This window comes from Ammodytes marinus (assembly GCF_949987685.1).
Source record: "Ammodytes marinus genome assembly, chromosome: 15".
Lineage (NCBI taxonomy): Eukaryota > Metazoa > Chordata > Actinopteri > Uranoscopiformes > Ammodytidae > Ammodytes > Ammodytes marinus.
In genome coordinates this window covers 10999913-11015868 of record NC_137219.1, presented here as the reverse complement: position 1 = coordinate 11015868, position 15956 = coordinate 10999913, and the positions used below count along the sequence as shown (strand labels likewise).

Below are 15956 nucleotides of genomic sequence, written 5' to 3'. Positions count from 1 at the left end.
AACACATTGCAAATCCATAGACATCAGCAAAACCAATGTTTGACATTGCTGAGCAGCAGTATAAAAGTTTGATAGAAGAGATGCGCTTTTAATAAGGGTTGACAGGGAGTGTCTTGGCAGGAAAGACAGGACAAGACTGGAATCTCTTTTTCTTTGTAAGCATTTGTGGAATAAAACACAAAGGAGGATGCAAATGTACACATGAAACAGCTTTGTTGCCCTCCCACCCCCATCTGCCCATCAAGTCCATTCTTCAACTTGACATCCTCCTTCCACTCCGACAAGAAGAAGAAGAGGGGGAGAAACGGGAAGCAGAGGTGGTGAGGCAAACATCCAGAGAAAGAGGAGGAAGAGCTGAGAGGAGGTGGGCAGCACAGTTCCCGCTCTCACAAGGCTGAGGAGGAGAAAGTGAAAGCAGCTAGAACTTGGCCACTAGTGAGATGAAATTCGGGGAGGAGACGCTGGAGCCTTGCAGGGTACCACATCCAACTCTGAATTTGGACCGCCTGGAAGAGCAGCCAGCCCTCTCTGGATCCTGTGCCCCTCCACAGCCGAAGGATGAGAGGGGTCGACTTTCACTTTAGTTGCCAGGGATGTCTGTGCGCTACGGAAAGGCATCCCCCTCCAGCATGTCCAATGCTATGTTATTCCTGATGCTTTGCAAGGTAGGTCTCTTAAGTACTATACTGTCATCCCGCATCTACAGCTTGTTCATCAAGCTCATCGTCATTTGCAAAACATGCTGTATGCTGTCAACAAATACTAATGAATCTTTCACTTTGAATACATGGAATGACAGTGTTTAACTATCAATTTATTTATTGTTTAATAATTTTAAAATTTGGGATAACTCCCTACTCAGTTGTCTTTGTATAAAACATTGGTTGAGGTTGATGAGACACCCTGCTTGTTGCCTTAAAATCAAACCATTCTCCTATTCTTGTCCGATCAAGTTTTATGCAAATGCATGTTGTCAATAACTGGAAAATCTTACATGAAAGGCTCTATTTTGCATTGTGTGTATGGAACAATGCGTTTGGGACTCAACTAGTAATTTTACTTGACTGACAAGAAGTCAGATTTAATGATTTAAGAAACCTCTATTTTTTTAGGGAAGTCTAAGTAGGCTACACAATCATATGGAGGAATAAGCAGGAATGTTTTTATTTGTATTCATTTAAAAAATAATCTGAAAGCCTTGCATGTCTGAACTTTTCTTTGGGGCAGTTCTTTTATTTGATCATTATATTTGCTTTCGGTAAATGCATTTCTTATTCAAACTGAAATAGATCTGTCACTTTCCTCTCACTCACAACGGGTGCAGGTTATTAAAAATGGGTCACACTCACTATTGGCTCACCTCATTTCACAAAAAAATCTGAAAATCTCATGACTTTAAAACCCATCTTGTTGAATGCACTTTAACTAGACAGATGCTCTGTGTGTGTGTGTGTGTGTGTGTGTGTGTGTGTGTGTGTGTACATAAACACACTTGGGAGGGGTTCGGAGCAGTTTGCTTTAAATACATTTAATAACAGTGCCAAAAGCGACTCTGTCTGTCAGGCTCTGTTAGCATCTGGAACATCATTTGACATGCTCAGGATTAATTCAAGTGGCAAAAGGTTTTACTCTCCACTGATCTGATCTGAAGATGTTAGCTTCTGTTAGGTGTAACAAAAGTGTCTGGATTTGTTGTCCCAGGTATGGCATTGCCCCCTTCTTTCTCCCTGTGTTTCTCCCTTTATTTCTCTCTCTCTCTTTCTAAATGTTGTTGTTTGTCTGCTCTTTTAATACAAATACGCTACTGGCGGTTGCATTACAAATGAAGGGCCAGGTGTGAGCTTGCCCTGCGAGAGGAAAACTCTCAAGTAGAGGCATTTCATTTTGAATGAGAAATTGTTGTTCTTAAGATGCAACATCTATCATATTTGAACACAGAGTAGCCCTGACTGGCTCATGATTAATTACGGAGGGAAAAGTAAAGATGTAAAAGTTGTTGGAAGCATTGGAAATAAACTCTTGAGTGACAACAGGAATCGATACTGAGATAACTTAATCCTCTGTACCTTAAAATAGCACACAGTCAAATGACTAATCAATAAGAAGTAGAGAAGTGGATTCTGTCTACTGTATCTTGACGAAGATTGTTACGTTTTATCCATTCATTTGATGTTTAAGCCACGTTGTTTCAGTAAATTGCATTGTCTTTCATTTCCAGCTTGTCCTGGATTAAGACAGCTCAGATCACTGCCACACATTGTCCAGCCTGAGTGGTAAACAGACAGAGGGAGTCATTATGGGTGGTTAATGATTATGGCACATAACAGGGTGCCAGCATTCAATGCCACTTAAAACAGAACACTCACTGTTGAACAGTGGATACATCGGATGAGGAGGCATTGGAAGGGTTCTGGAAGGCTTTCTCTGTGAATAAAGCTGTTTCCTCAGCACACAGGATTTGGCATTTTGTGGAAATTCCTTCAACACCACTTCCACCGAAATAACCTCCTCCTCCTCCTCTGGAAGTAGTCATCCCTTACTCTAGTAAAATGTCCAATACATTCATGTATTTGTACTATATTATATGTAAAAGTCTTGCCTTAAAAATCTTAGGGCCAGATCCAGTAAGAATGGATTGTGCGCGCTAGCAATAGCTGATGATTTTCTGCGAAATAGCACCTGCAATCTGCCCCGTTTTAGCACCAGATCCACGAAAGAATGATATGCCGGCGCTAAGACACCCATAAAGTATGGCAGATGGGCGCAGTTTGCCGTTGTTTTGCAATGACGTGAGTGAGTGGATCTCTCCCCAGGTGGGGCCGTTACAGGCATCACCGTGCGCTTTTACACCTTTACGCATAGGGCCAACGATGGTTCATTAAGACGATCAGCCAGTATTTGATGGTGATGAATGTTCTATAATCTGCTTCACATCCACATAGGTCGGCTCTTACACACCGATCACAGGTTTATACAGTGACATTGTTTTGATTAAAGCAGCTCTGATTAAATAAAACAGCTTTTTCTTTTCTTTTCTTTTTGGAAATCCTTTAGTATATAGTATATTACACAACCCACTTCCTCCATGCCTGGATTTTTTCCCCATAATATGACACAATATCAATTAAATATAATTAAAAGCTCAGTAGTGTTGAAGAGAGAGAGAGGGAGACAGAGACACAGCGAGTATAGAGAAATAGCGCTGCTAATGTACACGGGTTTCGGACGCGGTAATTTCACCACCAAAACGAACTGTTGCAATTAGTGCTGGCCTTTGAGGATAAGGTGCTATTTGCAACAAGGCTTATTTGCATAGGAAGGGAGCAATTTTGTTCTGGATTTTGAATATTCCCTAATTTCCATTCATGCAAATGTGACAGGTCAGTTTGAGCGCATTTCAGCCTTTGTGCTTGCTCTGTAGATAGAGCACTATTTTTTTTCTCATTGGGAAAAGCTGCACAATCCTTTAGTGGATCTGGCCCTAAATTAAGTTAAATTAAAGATGTATTAAAGTACTTGTTTTGCAGTAAAGCATTCCTCATGGCAGACATTTTATTATACATGTTATCTGATTGTTGATTTTGATGCATCGATGTGCATTTACTGTAGCACTTTACTGGTGTAGCTTGTCAAGATGGCGCTTATTAAGTTATACTGTATACGGTATAATTTTTATCTCACCGAACTACACTGTCACAAGATAAATCTGAGGGGTCATGCAATGATTTTGTTAGTGAAAAACTGGATCAGTTTAACATTTATTTAAATTGAACTATCCAACATTTTATAGGGGAAACATTTATTTGGTGGAATTAGCTTGTACAAATCTGAAACATAACAATGAACTCAAGATTTTTTTGTATCAGATCAATAGCCAAAAAAGTTGGGAATAATTAGCAGTATCTTGAATAATATATATAGTATGATTATCACTGTTTTTTTATGTAAAAAGTAAAGTAAAAAGAACAACTTTGCCTCTAAATTGGAAATACTCAAGTACAGCAATTGAGTATATGTTCTTCGTTACTATTCACCACGTCCACCATCACCCCCAACATCCTTGGGAACATTTTTCTCCACCCCTATTTTTTTGCTGAGCGCTTGTTTATATCAGCAGCAAGCAGGCGTCTTCATGCATGAGGGCACATCCAGAGCACCACACAAAGATCTCCATCCAGGTTGAGGGCAGCCCTGTTTATAGTGCTCCACAGGAGAGGCAATCAAAGCCCATTGTTGCAGATCAGAGGAGGAGGGCGCACTTTAACACAGAAACAGAGCCTGATGGTGTTTTTATGTATGTCGAATGCACAATGCATGTCGATGATTGGACACTATCATTCAGCCTTGCCGTGTGGGTTGCTAGCCTTTCAGAATGGACAACCACTTAGGTGCTTTTACCCTTATAAACACGCTTGAACAAAGGGCTCTCCACTTTGACAGTATGAAAGCCTTTTATATATATATATATATATATATATATATATATATATATATATATATATATATATATATATATATATATATATATATATATATATATATATATATATATATATATATATATATATATATATATATATATATATATATATATATATATAGGTAATCCATAAACACAAAGGCTATGCTATAATTGACTAAAATAATTATATATATGAATATTTTTGATACATTCATTTAATCACTTAGTACTATCTTATTGTGATGAACTCCATTGAGTTTCACCTCCTTTTGATCCCCCCTCTTTGTAATCCATCTAGACAACAAACTTCATGTACTGTAAACTGATTCTTAGCAGGTGATGCCAAGACCTTTTTCCTCTGCCAAACTGTCCCAGATCACAATCAGTAAGTGACATAAAAACCGCCATTTTGGCAGAGCTCCTTCAAAAGGATACATACATTTCACTTATTGCAAAGGACGGCCACAAATTAACCTTAATAGTGTGGGCTTTGCTAAGGTTAATTATCATTAACAACTGTTTGAAGTTAGATTCATCATCAGTGAAAACTAAACATTTGGGAAGGCTTTCACTTAAATTTGTGATCATGTGAGTGCACTTTCCATTCTCTGATTCCTATTTTGCTGAATTCAGCACAGAGAGCACAGATCATACAGAAAGCAATACAGCAGCCAAGGCAAAACAATAGTGAATATCAATTGGGTTTTGACTTTAGAAGGTACTGCTTGGTTCAAGTGAGATCCTGTGAAGTTCCGCTATGCAAAAGTATTAAAAAACTGATCTTAATTTAATCTTAAATCAGTTGTTCTCTCATAAAGAAAATCAACCTCAAAAGGCACAGTGTATACCCAGATAGTACTTCAGGTGAGTTCTTTGTAAAATATTGCTGGAAGCCAAACTTGTTTACTTTATCTGGCATCTTATTACTAAGAGGAATAGTTCCCCCGTTAGAAGGTTTATTTTTAGTCCACATAAGCTTACATGCTTTACTCCTGCTATTCGGCATATAAAACCCATTGAACTGCAAAAGAAGCGTTTTTCTCAGGAGAGGTGTTTGGACGCCAACTAGCTCAAGCTGCTGCGCCTGTGTGCTGAAAACATACAGCTAGTTTCTAAGACTCCACCGCAGGCTACACAAAATCAATACACACACACCTGAAATGCCGGACAGTAGAAGAAATATTACAGCTGAATAGAGACTCCTGCAGGAATATCTGCTGCCCTTTTGCAAAGCCCTTGCCAAGGCTATTCCTCTGATGTCCAGCACTTCAATCAAGAGGGGAGTTGGTATCTGTTTTTAAAAGTTAACTGCTATCATGGTTGCAGTAGTTCATTCTGTTTTAACCAAAGGTTCACTCCTTGAAAACAAGTTTTATCGCAATAAGAACAAGCAGAAAGGAACAAAACAGCTATGTTAACATGATAGAATGGGTAACACTTTACAATAAGGTACACAAAATTGTAGTAGCTACTACATACCTACTAGATATGTGTTACCTACTACATAGGTTTTTTTTGTGCTACCTAACACATAGGGTTTATTTTTTTGTGTTACTTACTACATAGGGTTTTTTTGTGTGTTACCTACTACATAGGGTTTTTTTTGTGCTACCTAACACATAAGGTTTTTTTTGTGCTACCTAACACAGGGTTTTTTTTGTGTTACCTAACACATAGGATTTTTTTTGTGCTACCTAGTACATAGGTTTTTTTTTGTGCTACCTAACACATAGGGTTTTTTTTGTGCTACCTAACACATAGGGTTTTTTTGTGTTACCTAACACATAGGTTTTTTTGTGCTACCTAACACATAGGTTTTTTTTGTGTGACCTACTACATAGGGTTTTTTTTGTGCTACCTAACACAAAGGGTTTTTTGTGTTACCTACTACACAGGGTTTTTTTTGTGCTACCTACTACATAGGTTTTTTTGTGTTACCTACTACACAGGGTTTTTTTTGTGCTACCTACTACATAGGTTTTTTTGTGTTACCTACTACATAGGTTTTTTTTGTGCTACCTAACACATAGGGTTTTTTTTGTGTTACCTACTACACAGGGTTTTATTTTTGTGCTACCTACTACATAGGTTTTTTTGTGCTACCTAACACATGGTTTTTTTTTGTGCTATCTAACACATAGGATTTATTTTTGTGCTACCTAACACATAGGGTTTTTTGTGTTATCTACTACATAGGGTTTTTTTTTGTGCTACCTAGTACATAGGTTTTTTTTGTGCTACCTAACACATAGGGTTTTTTTGTGCTACCTAACACATAGGTTTTTTTTGTGTTACCTACTACATAGGGTTTTTTTTGTGCTACCTACTACATAGGTTTTTTTTGTGCTACCTAAAACATAGGTTTTTTTTGTGTTACCTAACACATAGGGTTTTTTTGTGCTACCTAACACAGGTTTTTTTTGTGTTACCTACTACATAGGGTTTTTTTTGTGCTACCTAACACATAGGGTTTTTTTTGTGCTACCTAACACAAGGTTTTTTTTGTGCTACCTAACACAGGGTTTTTTTTGTGCTACCTAACACAGGGTTTTTTTGTGTTACCTACTACATAGGGGTTTGTTTGTGCTACCTACTACATAGGTTTTTTTTGTGCTACCTAAAACATAGGGTTTTTTTGTGTTACCTAACACATAGGGTTTTTTTGTGCTACCTAACACAGGTTTTTTTTGTGTTACCTAACACAGGTTTTTTTTGTGTTACCTACTACATAGGGTTTTTTTTGTGCTACCTAACACATAGGGTTTTTTTTGTGCTACCTAACAAGGTTTTTTTTGTGCTACCTAACACAGGGTTTTTTTTGTGCTACCTAACACATAGGGTTTTTTTGTGTTACCTACTACATAGGGGTTTGTTTGTGCTACCTAACACATAGGGTTTTTTTTGTGCTACCTAACACATAGGGTTTTTTTTGTGTTACCTACTACACAGGGTTTTATTTTTGTGCTACCTACTACATAGGTTTGTTTGTGCTACCTAACACATGTTTTTTTTTTGTGCTATCTAACACATAGGATTTATTTTTGTGCTACCTAACACATAGGGTTTTTTGTGTTATCTACTACATAGGGTTTTTTTTTGTGCTACCTAGTACATAGGTTTTTTTTGTGCTACCTAACACATAGGGTTTTTTTGTGCTACCTAACACATAGGTTTTTTTTGTGTTACCTACTACATAGGGTTTTTTTTGTGCTACCTACTACATAGGTTTTTTTTGTGCTACCTAAAACATAGGTTTTTTTTGTGTTACCTAACACATAGGGTTTTTTTGTGCTACCTAACACATAGGGTTTTTTTGTGTTACCTACTACATAGGGTTTTTTTTGTGCTACCTACTACATAGGGTTTTTTTTGTGCTACCTACTACATAGGTTTTTTTTGTGCTACCTAAAACATAGTTTTTTTTTGTGTTACCTAACACATAGGGTTTTTTTGTGCTACCTAACACATAGGGTTTTTTTGTGTTACCTACTACATAGGGTTTTTTTGTGCTACCTAACACAGGTTTTTTTTGTGTTACCTACTACATAGGGTTTTTTTTGTGCTACCTAACACATAGGGTTTTTTTTGTGCTACCTAACACAAGGTTTTTTTTGTGCTACCTAACACAGGGTTTTTTTTGTGCTACCTAACACAGGGTTTTTTTGTGTTACCTACTACATAGGGGTTTGTTTGTGCTACCTACTACATAGGTTTTTTTTGTGCTACCTAAAACATAGGGTTTTTTTGTGTTACCTAACACATAGGGTTTTTTTGTGCTACCTAACACAGGTTTTTTTTGTGTTACCTAACACAGGTTTTTTTTGTGTTACCTACTACATAGGGTTTTTTTTGTGCTACCTAACACATAGGGTTTTTTTTGTGCTACCTAACAAGGTTTTTTTTGTGCTACCTAACACAGGGTTTTTTTTGTGCTACCTAACACATAGGGTTTTTTTGTGTTACCTACTACATAGGGGTTTGTTTGTGCTACCTAACACATAGGGTTTTTTTTGTGCTACCTAACACATAGGGTTTTTTTTGTGTTACCTACTACACAGGGTTTTATTTTTGTGCTACCTACTACATAGGTTTTTTTGTGCTACCTAACACATGTTTTTTTTTTGTGCTATCTAACACATAGGATTTATTTTTGTGCTACCTAACACATAGGGTTTTTTGTGTTATCTACTACATAGGGTTTTTTTTGTGCTACCTAGTACATAGGTTTTTTTTGTGCTACCTAACACATAGGGTTTTTTTGTGCTACCTAACACATAGGTTTTTTTTGTGTTACCTACTACATAGGGTTTTTTTTGTGCTACCTACTACATAGGTTTTTTTTGTGCTACCTAAAACATAGGGTTTTTTTGTGTTACCTAACACATAGGGTTTTTTTGTGCTACCTAACACAGGTTTTTTTTGTGTTACCTACTACATAGGGTTTTTTTTGTGCTACCTAACACATAGGGTTTTTTTTGTGCTACCTAACACAAGGTTTTTTTTGTGCTACCTAACACAGGGTTTTTTTTGTGCTACCTAACACAGGGTTTTTTTGTGTTACCTACTACATAGGGGTTTGTTTGTGCTACCTACTACATAGGTTTTTTTTGTGCTACCTAAAACATAGGGTTTTTTTGTGTTACCTAACACATAGGGTTTTTTTGTGCTACCTAACACATAGGGTTTTTTGTGCTACCTAACACAGGTTTTTTTTGTGTTACCTAACACAGGTTTTTTTTGTGTTACCTACTAAATAGGGTTTTTTTTGTGCTACCTAACACATAGGGTTTTTTTTGTGCTACCTAACACAAGGTTTTTTTTGTGCTACCTAACACAGGGTTTTTTTTGTGCTACCTAACACATAGGGTTTTTTTGTGTTACCTACTACATAGGGGTTTGTTTGTGCTACCTAACACATAGGGTTTTTTTTGTGCTACCTAACACATAGGGTTTTTTTGTGTTACCTAACACATAGGTTTTTTTTGTGCTACCTAACACATAGGTTTTTTTGTGTTACCTACTACATAGGGTTTTTTTTGTGCTACCTAACACAAAGGGTTTTTTTGTGTTACCTACTACACAGGGTTTTTTTTGTGCTACCTACTACATAGGTTTTTTTGTGTTACCTACTACACAGGGTTTTTTTTGTGCTACCTACTACATAGGTTTTTTTGTGTTACCTACTACATAGGTTTTTTTTGTGCTACCTAACACATAGGGTTTTTTTTGTGTTACCTACTACACAGGGTTTTATTTTTGTGCTACCTACTACATAGGTTTTTTTGTGCTACCTAACACATGTTTTTTTTTTGTGCTATCTAACACATAGGATTTATTTTTGTGCTACCTAACACATAGGGTTTTTTGTGTTATCTACTACATAGGGTTTTTTTTGTGCTACCTAGTACATAGGTTTTTTTTTGTGCTACCTAACACATAGGGTTTTTTTGTGCTACCTAACACATAGGGTTTTTTTGTGTTACCTACTACATAGGGTTTTTTTTGTGCTACCTACTACATAGGTTTTTTTTGTGCTACCTAAAACATAGGGTTTTTTTGTGTTACCTAACACATAGGGTTTTTTTGTGCTACCTAACACAGGTTTTTTTTGTGTTACCTACTACATAGGGTTTTTTTTGTGCTACCTAACACATAGGGTTTTTTTTGTGCTACCTAACACAAGGTTTTTTTTGTGCTACCTAACACAGGGTTTGTTTTGTGCTACCTAACACACAGGGTTTTTTTGTGTTACCTACTACATAGGGGTTTGTTTGTGCTACCTACTACATAGGGTTTTTTTGTGTTACCTAACACATAGGGTTTTTTTGTGCTACCTAACACAGGTTTTTTTTGTGTTACCTACTACATAGGGTTTTTTTGTGCTACCTAACACATAGGGTTTTTTTTGTGCTACCTAACACAAGGTTTTTTTTGTGCTACCTAACACAGGGTTTTTTTTGTGCTACCTAACACATAGGGTTTTTTTTGTGTTACCTACTAGGGGAGACCGGGTACAGTTGTAACACGGGACGGATGTAACACCTTGAATTCCTCCAATCAGAAACAAGCTAGAGTGATGAAACTCACTGTGCTCGTGCTCCGTCAGTGTCCCTCCTTTCATTCAAAAGGAGAGCCACATCAGATACTTTAAGAAGAAGTTATCAACAAAAGTCTGTTTTTGAGGTAAAAAATGTACTTCTTTTTCAGACGCACTTTTTTGGATTCTGTCCTCATATCAAATTTCTGTGAATCCAAACAAGTATTATTAGAATCACTGTTTTGTAAGCTAAAAGTAAAAATGGCTAACAAGTGTCAAACTAGCATTCAAGCTAGCTCACATGAGATGAAAACATGGTTGGTGATACTGGGACAGTTGTAACACCCTGTTACAATTAACACACACAATTAAATAACTTCATCATATACCTGTTTGAGGTAGTGAATCTTGGTCTTCATCTCATGTTTGAGGTTGTGTGTTATAATCATTAAATCAATCTCATGTTTGAGGATGTATGATCTATAATCATTAAAACATTTCTTGCATTGTAATTTGATGGCTTCTTTTTTGTCATGCAGTATGAAAAAAGGTAATGATTACTTAAAAACATGAAATTAATATTCATAATAATATGACTGATCAATAATATATTTCATTTTGAGTATATGATTGATTCATTCTGAATATTTTAGACATGTTACAACTGTCCCTGACATGCGTTACAACTGTCCCTGTATACTGGGACAGTTGTAACAGTAGAGAGCCTGTATTAGAATTAATTTTGCAACCGTTACACATTTCATTAAACCAATTAAATACATTGTTTCAGTAGCTAACAGATTGAAGTTTATAATATAACAAATTGGTTACTCTAGTTTAAATAGTTTTGGATTTATCGCAAAAATTGCAAAAAGTGTTACAACTGTACCTGGTCTCCCCTACATAGGGGTTTGTTTGTGCTACCTAACACAGGGTTTTTTTGTGTTACCTAACACATAGGGTTTTTTTTGTGCTACCTATGTGTTAGGTAACACAAAAAAAACCCTATGTGTTAGGTAACACAAAAAAACCCTATGTGTTAGGTAGCACAAAAAAAAACCCTATGTGTTAGGTAGCACAAAAAGAAACCTATGTGTTAGGTAGCACACAAAAAAAACCTATGTAGTAGGTAACACAAAAAAAAACACTATGTAGTAGGTAACACAAAAAAACCCCTATGTGTTAGGTAGCACAAAAAAAAAACCCTATGTGTTAGGTAGCACAAAAAAAAACCTATGTAGTAGGTAACACATATCTATGTAGTAGGTATGTAGTAGCTACTACAATTTTGTGTACCTTATTGTAAAGTGTTACCATAGAATGTTATGGCAAGTAAAAAGCCAGTGTATAGGGCTTACATCATACATTATAACATATTCATGATAACTGAAAAATAGATGGAGTATGTGCTGGTGTTCATGTAAGTGTTCAACCTGTGCTACATGTGTCACAGGAGTTGAGCGACAACTCACTAGATTGCTTGAAATACCTGTCAAAGTGACAGGTAAGTAATTCAACCACCCGAGTGCTCTCCATAGCATTGGTTTCTCATTTGTAGTAAAAAATGTAATATTATTTTCTTTCAGAAAGCCTCCCGAATTAAGACATATAGTTCTGTTCTGAATGCATTGCATGAAACATAAGATGTGTTTGTTTATTTATTCTTAGGCCTATATTGAGGAATTATGAATGTATTTTAAAACTCATGTATGTAAAGTATTGCACCCATTTAACCCTTTGACCACTTATATTTAAATCATCCAATAGTTTGATTCTTCATGTCAGATCAATGAGACAGTTCAATATGCTCAGCAGCAGATTTTAAATCTTGTGTGATGACTGACTTCCTTTTACCCACTTTAAAAACCAGGATATGACTTTATTTTATTGAACTAACGGTGAAAACTCTCTTAGTTTGGATAGAAAAATCTTCCCCCTACCCTTGATTAAAAACATGGCTTTACACAACATGCAGAAGACAGCACTGTACAGTTTGAGGTCCCCTAATGTGTGTATTTGTGTGTTTTTTTTGTGTGAGAGTTTGTGTTTGTATACTATGTGTGTACTTGTTTGTTTGTGTGTATGGTCTGTATGTTAAAGCTCCCATATTATACACTTTTCGGTTCTATTATACACCATATTATATGGTCTTAGTGGTCCCTAATACGTTTTTCTTTAATTGTTTGCTGAAAAAAACTTTCAGATAATTTATTGTACTATGCTGATGTTCAGCTAATCTCACAATGGCCTATTTTTTAAAAAAGAGTTGCAGGTCCCCTCGTAAATATACAATCTTTGAGCTCCCCCCGCCCCCTGTCCGGAAGCGAAGCCAGATACGCCTCGCCCTCTGTCTGTCAGGGCCGTGGACCAATAAGAAATAGGGGTGTGGGCTGCACAGTGGAAGCTTCTGGCTTTACGGTTTGTGAGGTCAGAAAAGGGGATAATTCTGACTGGAGTGTTTTTGGGGGGAGGGGTGGGGGTTTCAGAAAAGGGGAGAGTGAGAAAAGGAGAGATTGTTATTTTTTTTGATATTTTGGCAGTCTCTAGGCACACCGTGGACGCATGGATATGTTGGAACACATTTAAAAAGTGCATTTAGCATAATATGGGACCTTTAAGGGACACATTTGCTTTTCCTTTGTTCAACAGTCGACTCAAATGCTTTTGTGTTTTTTGTGCAATATTTTCAAATATTCTGATCTGCACATATTCCACAAGTACCATGAATGTATAAATAAACATATTTAACAAAAGAGGACATGGAAAAAACCATGGGAAAAATGCACATTTGTAGTTTTTTTTTCTTTTAGACAAAAAGGCTTTAAAAAGCTTCCTTTAAACTTGGCCAAAAGCGTCTATCATCACAGCCCCCCTTCTGATGTTTTCTTCATCCCAAGCTCCGACTCCAGAATATGTTGGACCAGAACAGTTTTTCTCATTTATTTGTATATTTATGTATAAAACAGTCCCTAAAAACAGTTTTGGTTCCCTCGGCCCTGATGCATTTGTGTCACTGGAACACAGTAAAATTGTTTTGCTCGACAGCTTTTTATCCATTTGATGTATTACTGTACATGTATAGTTCTTAGTATTTTCTTAAAACATATATTAGCATGCTAATAAAAAAAATATCACTTTGTTTATTTTCTTGCCTCACAAATCATCTCACCAACCAGCACTTTTTTCCTCATTACCATTATCGCGGCCCACCATACACTGTGCAAAATATCCTCTTCAAAGGAAAAAATTATCCAGTTGTAGTAACTAACACATGGTTTGTTTTTTTCTTTTCTCTTATCTGCTTGCTCCAGATTGGTCAGAGATGAAAACTGCAGATTTTTCCAGGGAAAATGGTAAACACTCTCCACATTGATGAGGAAAAGGGAATCCAAGACAAGGAATGTAAGGAGGAGAGCATCTTGGCCATGTTGGGTATTATTGGGACCATTCTCAACTTGGTAGTCATCATCTTTGTCTACATCTACACCACCTTGTAGGTCTCAAACTATTATTATAATCCATCAGTGGGCAGACCAGAGCTCATCTGTTCCCGATTTGGGGATGAAAATGGGAGGTGCAAGAAAGAGGCCGAACTGTCCCTGTGGTGGATTGGATCTAAGACTGTGTGATAGCCATATGGCGTCCATCCTGCACCACTTCAAACAACTGAGACTATGGGAAACTGGCATGTGCATCTACCATTTACAAGTAGAATTATCCAGAATACCTGGTCATGTTTGACTTGTACATAAATGCATGAAGCTAACGAGAGACGCTCAAAGGTCGCAGCTTTCACCAACACAGAGACGTCAAAGATTGCTGAGAGGGTGTGGACACTTTTGCAAAATATTTTTTCAGATGTTCTTATCGACTAAAATATGGACGTTTTCTTATTTGCTAACATGAGAAAATGGATGAAGATATTTAAAGAAGGTAAAAACAGGTATTGCCGTCAATTCTTTTTTTCTTGAAGATTTTCTCAGTAATTTAATTTATGTAAGATTTAAACAGACATATTAAAAGAGATTGAGTTGTTTTTGTTATTTTCTGAAAAAAAAAGACTTTGGATGGAGGAAACCCTAAACCTTTCACTGGAGACGAGATCACTGTCTAAAAAGGTGTATTAACTGATACGAAACAGTTTAGTCATTATTTAGTGCTCAAATGCTTACCATTAAAGGGGGCCCTTGACATAGAATGGTTGGGGATCAGACCAGTAACTTAAAGGTGGCTTGTTTATCATGTATTATTCAAGTTGTTAATTAATCACTTTAGGGTGATCAACACTACAACAAAATGCATCTTTATGTTAGATTATATTTTAACTTTTGTCGGAGTCTCACCTCGGTAGGCTGAGGGGAATCTTCTCAGGAGAAATGAGAGAAGACGTGTTTCACTTATTGGGTTCAGACAGATGCAGCAACTTAGGTTGACATTGAGTTTAACCATGAATTTCAGTCTGCGGGAATATATCAACATGCACATTTATAGGACACATTGCAGCATTTTTTCTGCCAGTGACCTCAGTGTATACATATTTGATTCAAAACGTGTGCATAATGACTGTATGCCTTAAAACACGAGGACATGGCTATTTCCAAGATGTATGAAATGATCAGGTTATTACTTCTTTGTGAAAGGGTTAACTTATTGTATAAACATATAATGAAAAGTAATTTATTGCGTCATTTTAAATACCCTTTTGTCTAGAATAACATGAACAACGATTGAGTTCTTAATTTCTTATTAAATTAGTAATTTCCAGACTTGGGTACATTTTCCATTTTTATCTTTTTTCTGTAGTGTAAGATGGGTGTATGTTTTGCCACAATGGACAATACTGTAAATGTTACAAAATGTACATGATCACAAGAAGTCCTTTGGTATTTTTTTCTTTCATTGACTGAACTGACACAATTTAATTTGTTCTCAAAAAAAATATGTTCTTGCATTTATAGGTTGATCAGAAATTGGGCCAAATCTAAGTTTGTACAAATGTAATCAGATGGTGTCATCTGACAGTTTGAAGTGAAGCTAACTTCCTGTTTTCTATTAATTGGTGTACAAGAGGCCAGCACAATTATTTGCCTGTAAAATGTACCTGCAGTATTCTCTGTTTAAGATTAATTGCATTAAATTCTGTTAAAGGAATAGTTCAAACATTTTGGGAAATATGCTTGAATTCCTCACTAGTTGCCAGCTCCAGGAAGTCATTGCACTAAGCCGAGAATATGGCACATAACTCCTTGTAAAACCATCATCTGACGGTTTTAAACTTGATTGAAGTACAACAGGCGTATTAGTGAAATTGAGAGGAGCTGGATATGACAAGGAAATAGGTGGTGCAGAGAAATTGAGGGTAAAAGTTAGTGCAAGATGCAGATACATGGGCAAAACGAGCCAACGTTTCCCACGGTGAAAAGGCGAAATTGGAGAAAAATAAAAGTGTTAATAAAA

General features: G+C 36.5%; 1 protein-coding gene across 1 annotated transcript; it reads left to right on the top strand.

The window, feature by feature from the left end:
• Positions 1 to 629: 629 nt before the first annotated feature.
• On the top strand, positions 630 to 13996 carry tunar (TCL1 upstream neural differentiation-associated RNA; the record flags this gene model as incomplete). The annotated part of the gene is given in 3 exon segments (XM_080042132.1): positions 630 to 665; positions 13811 to 13822; positions 13826 to 13996. Coding segments are annotated over 3 exon segments (219 nt in total).
• Between the last annotated feature and the right edge of the window lie 1960 nt (positions 13997 to 15956).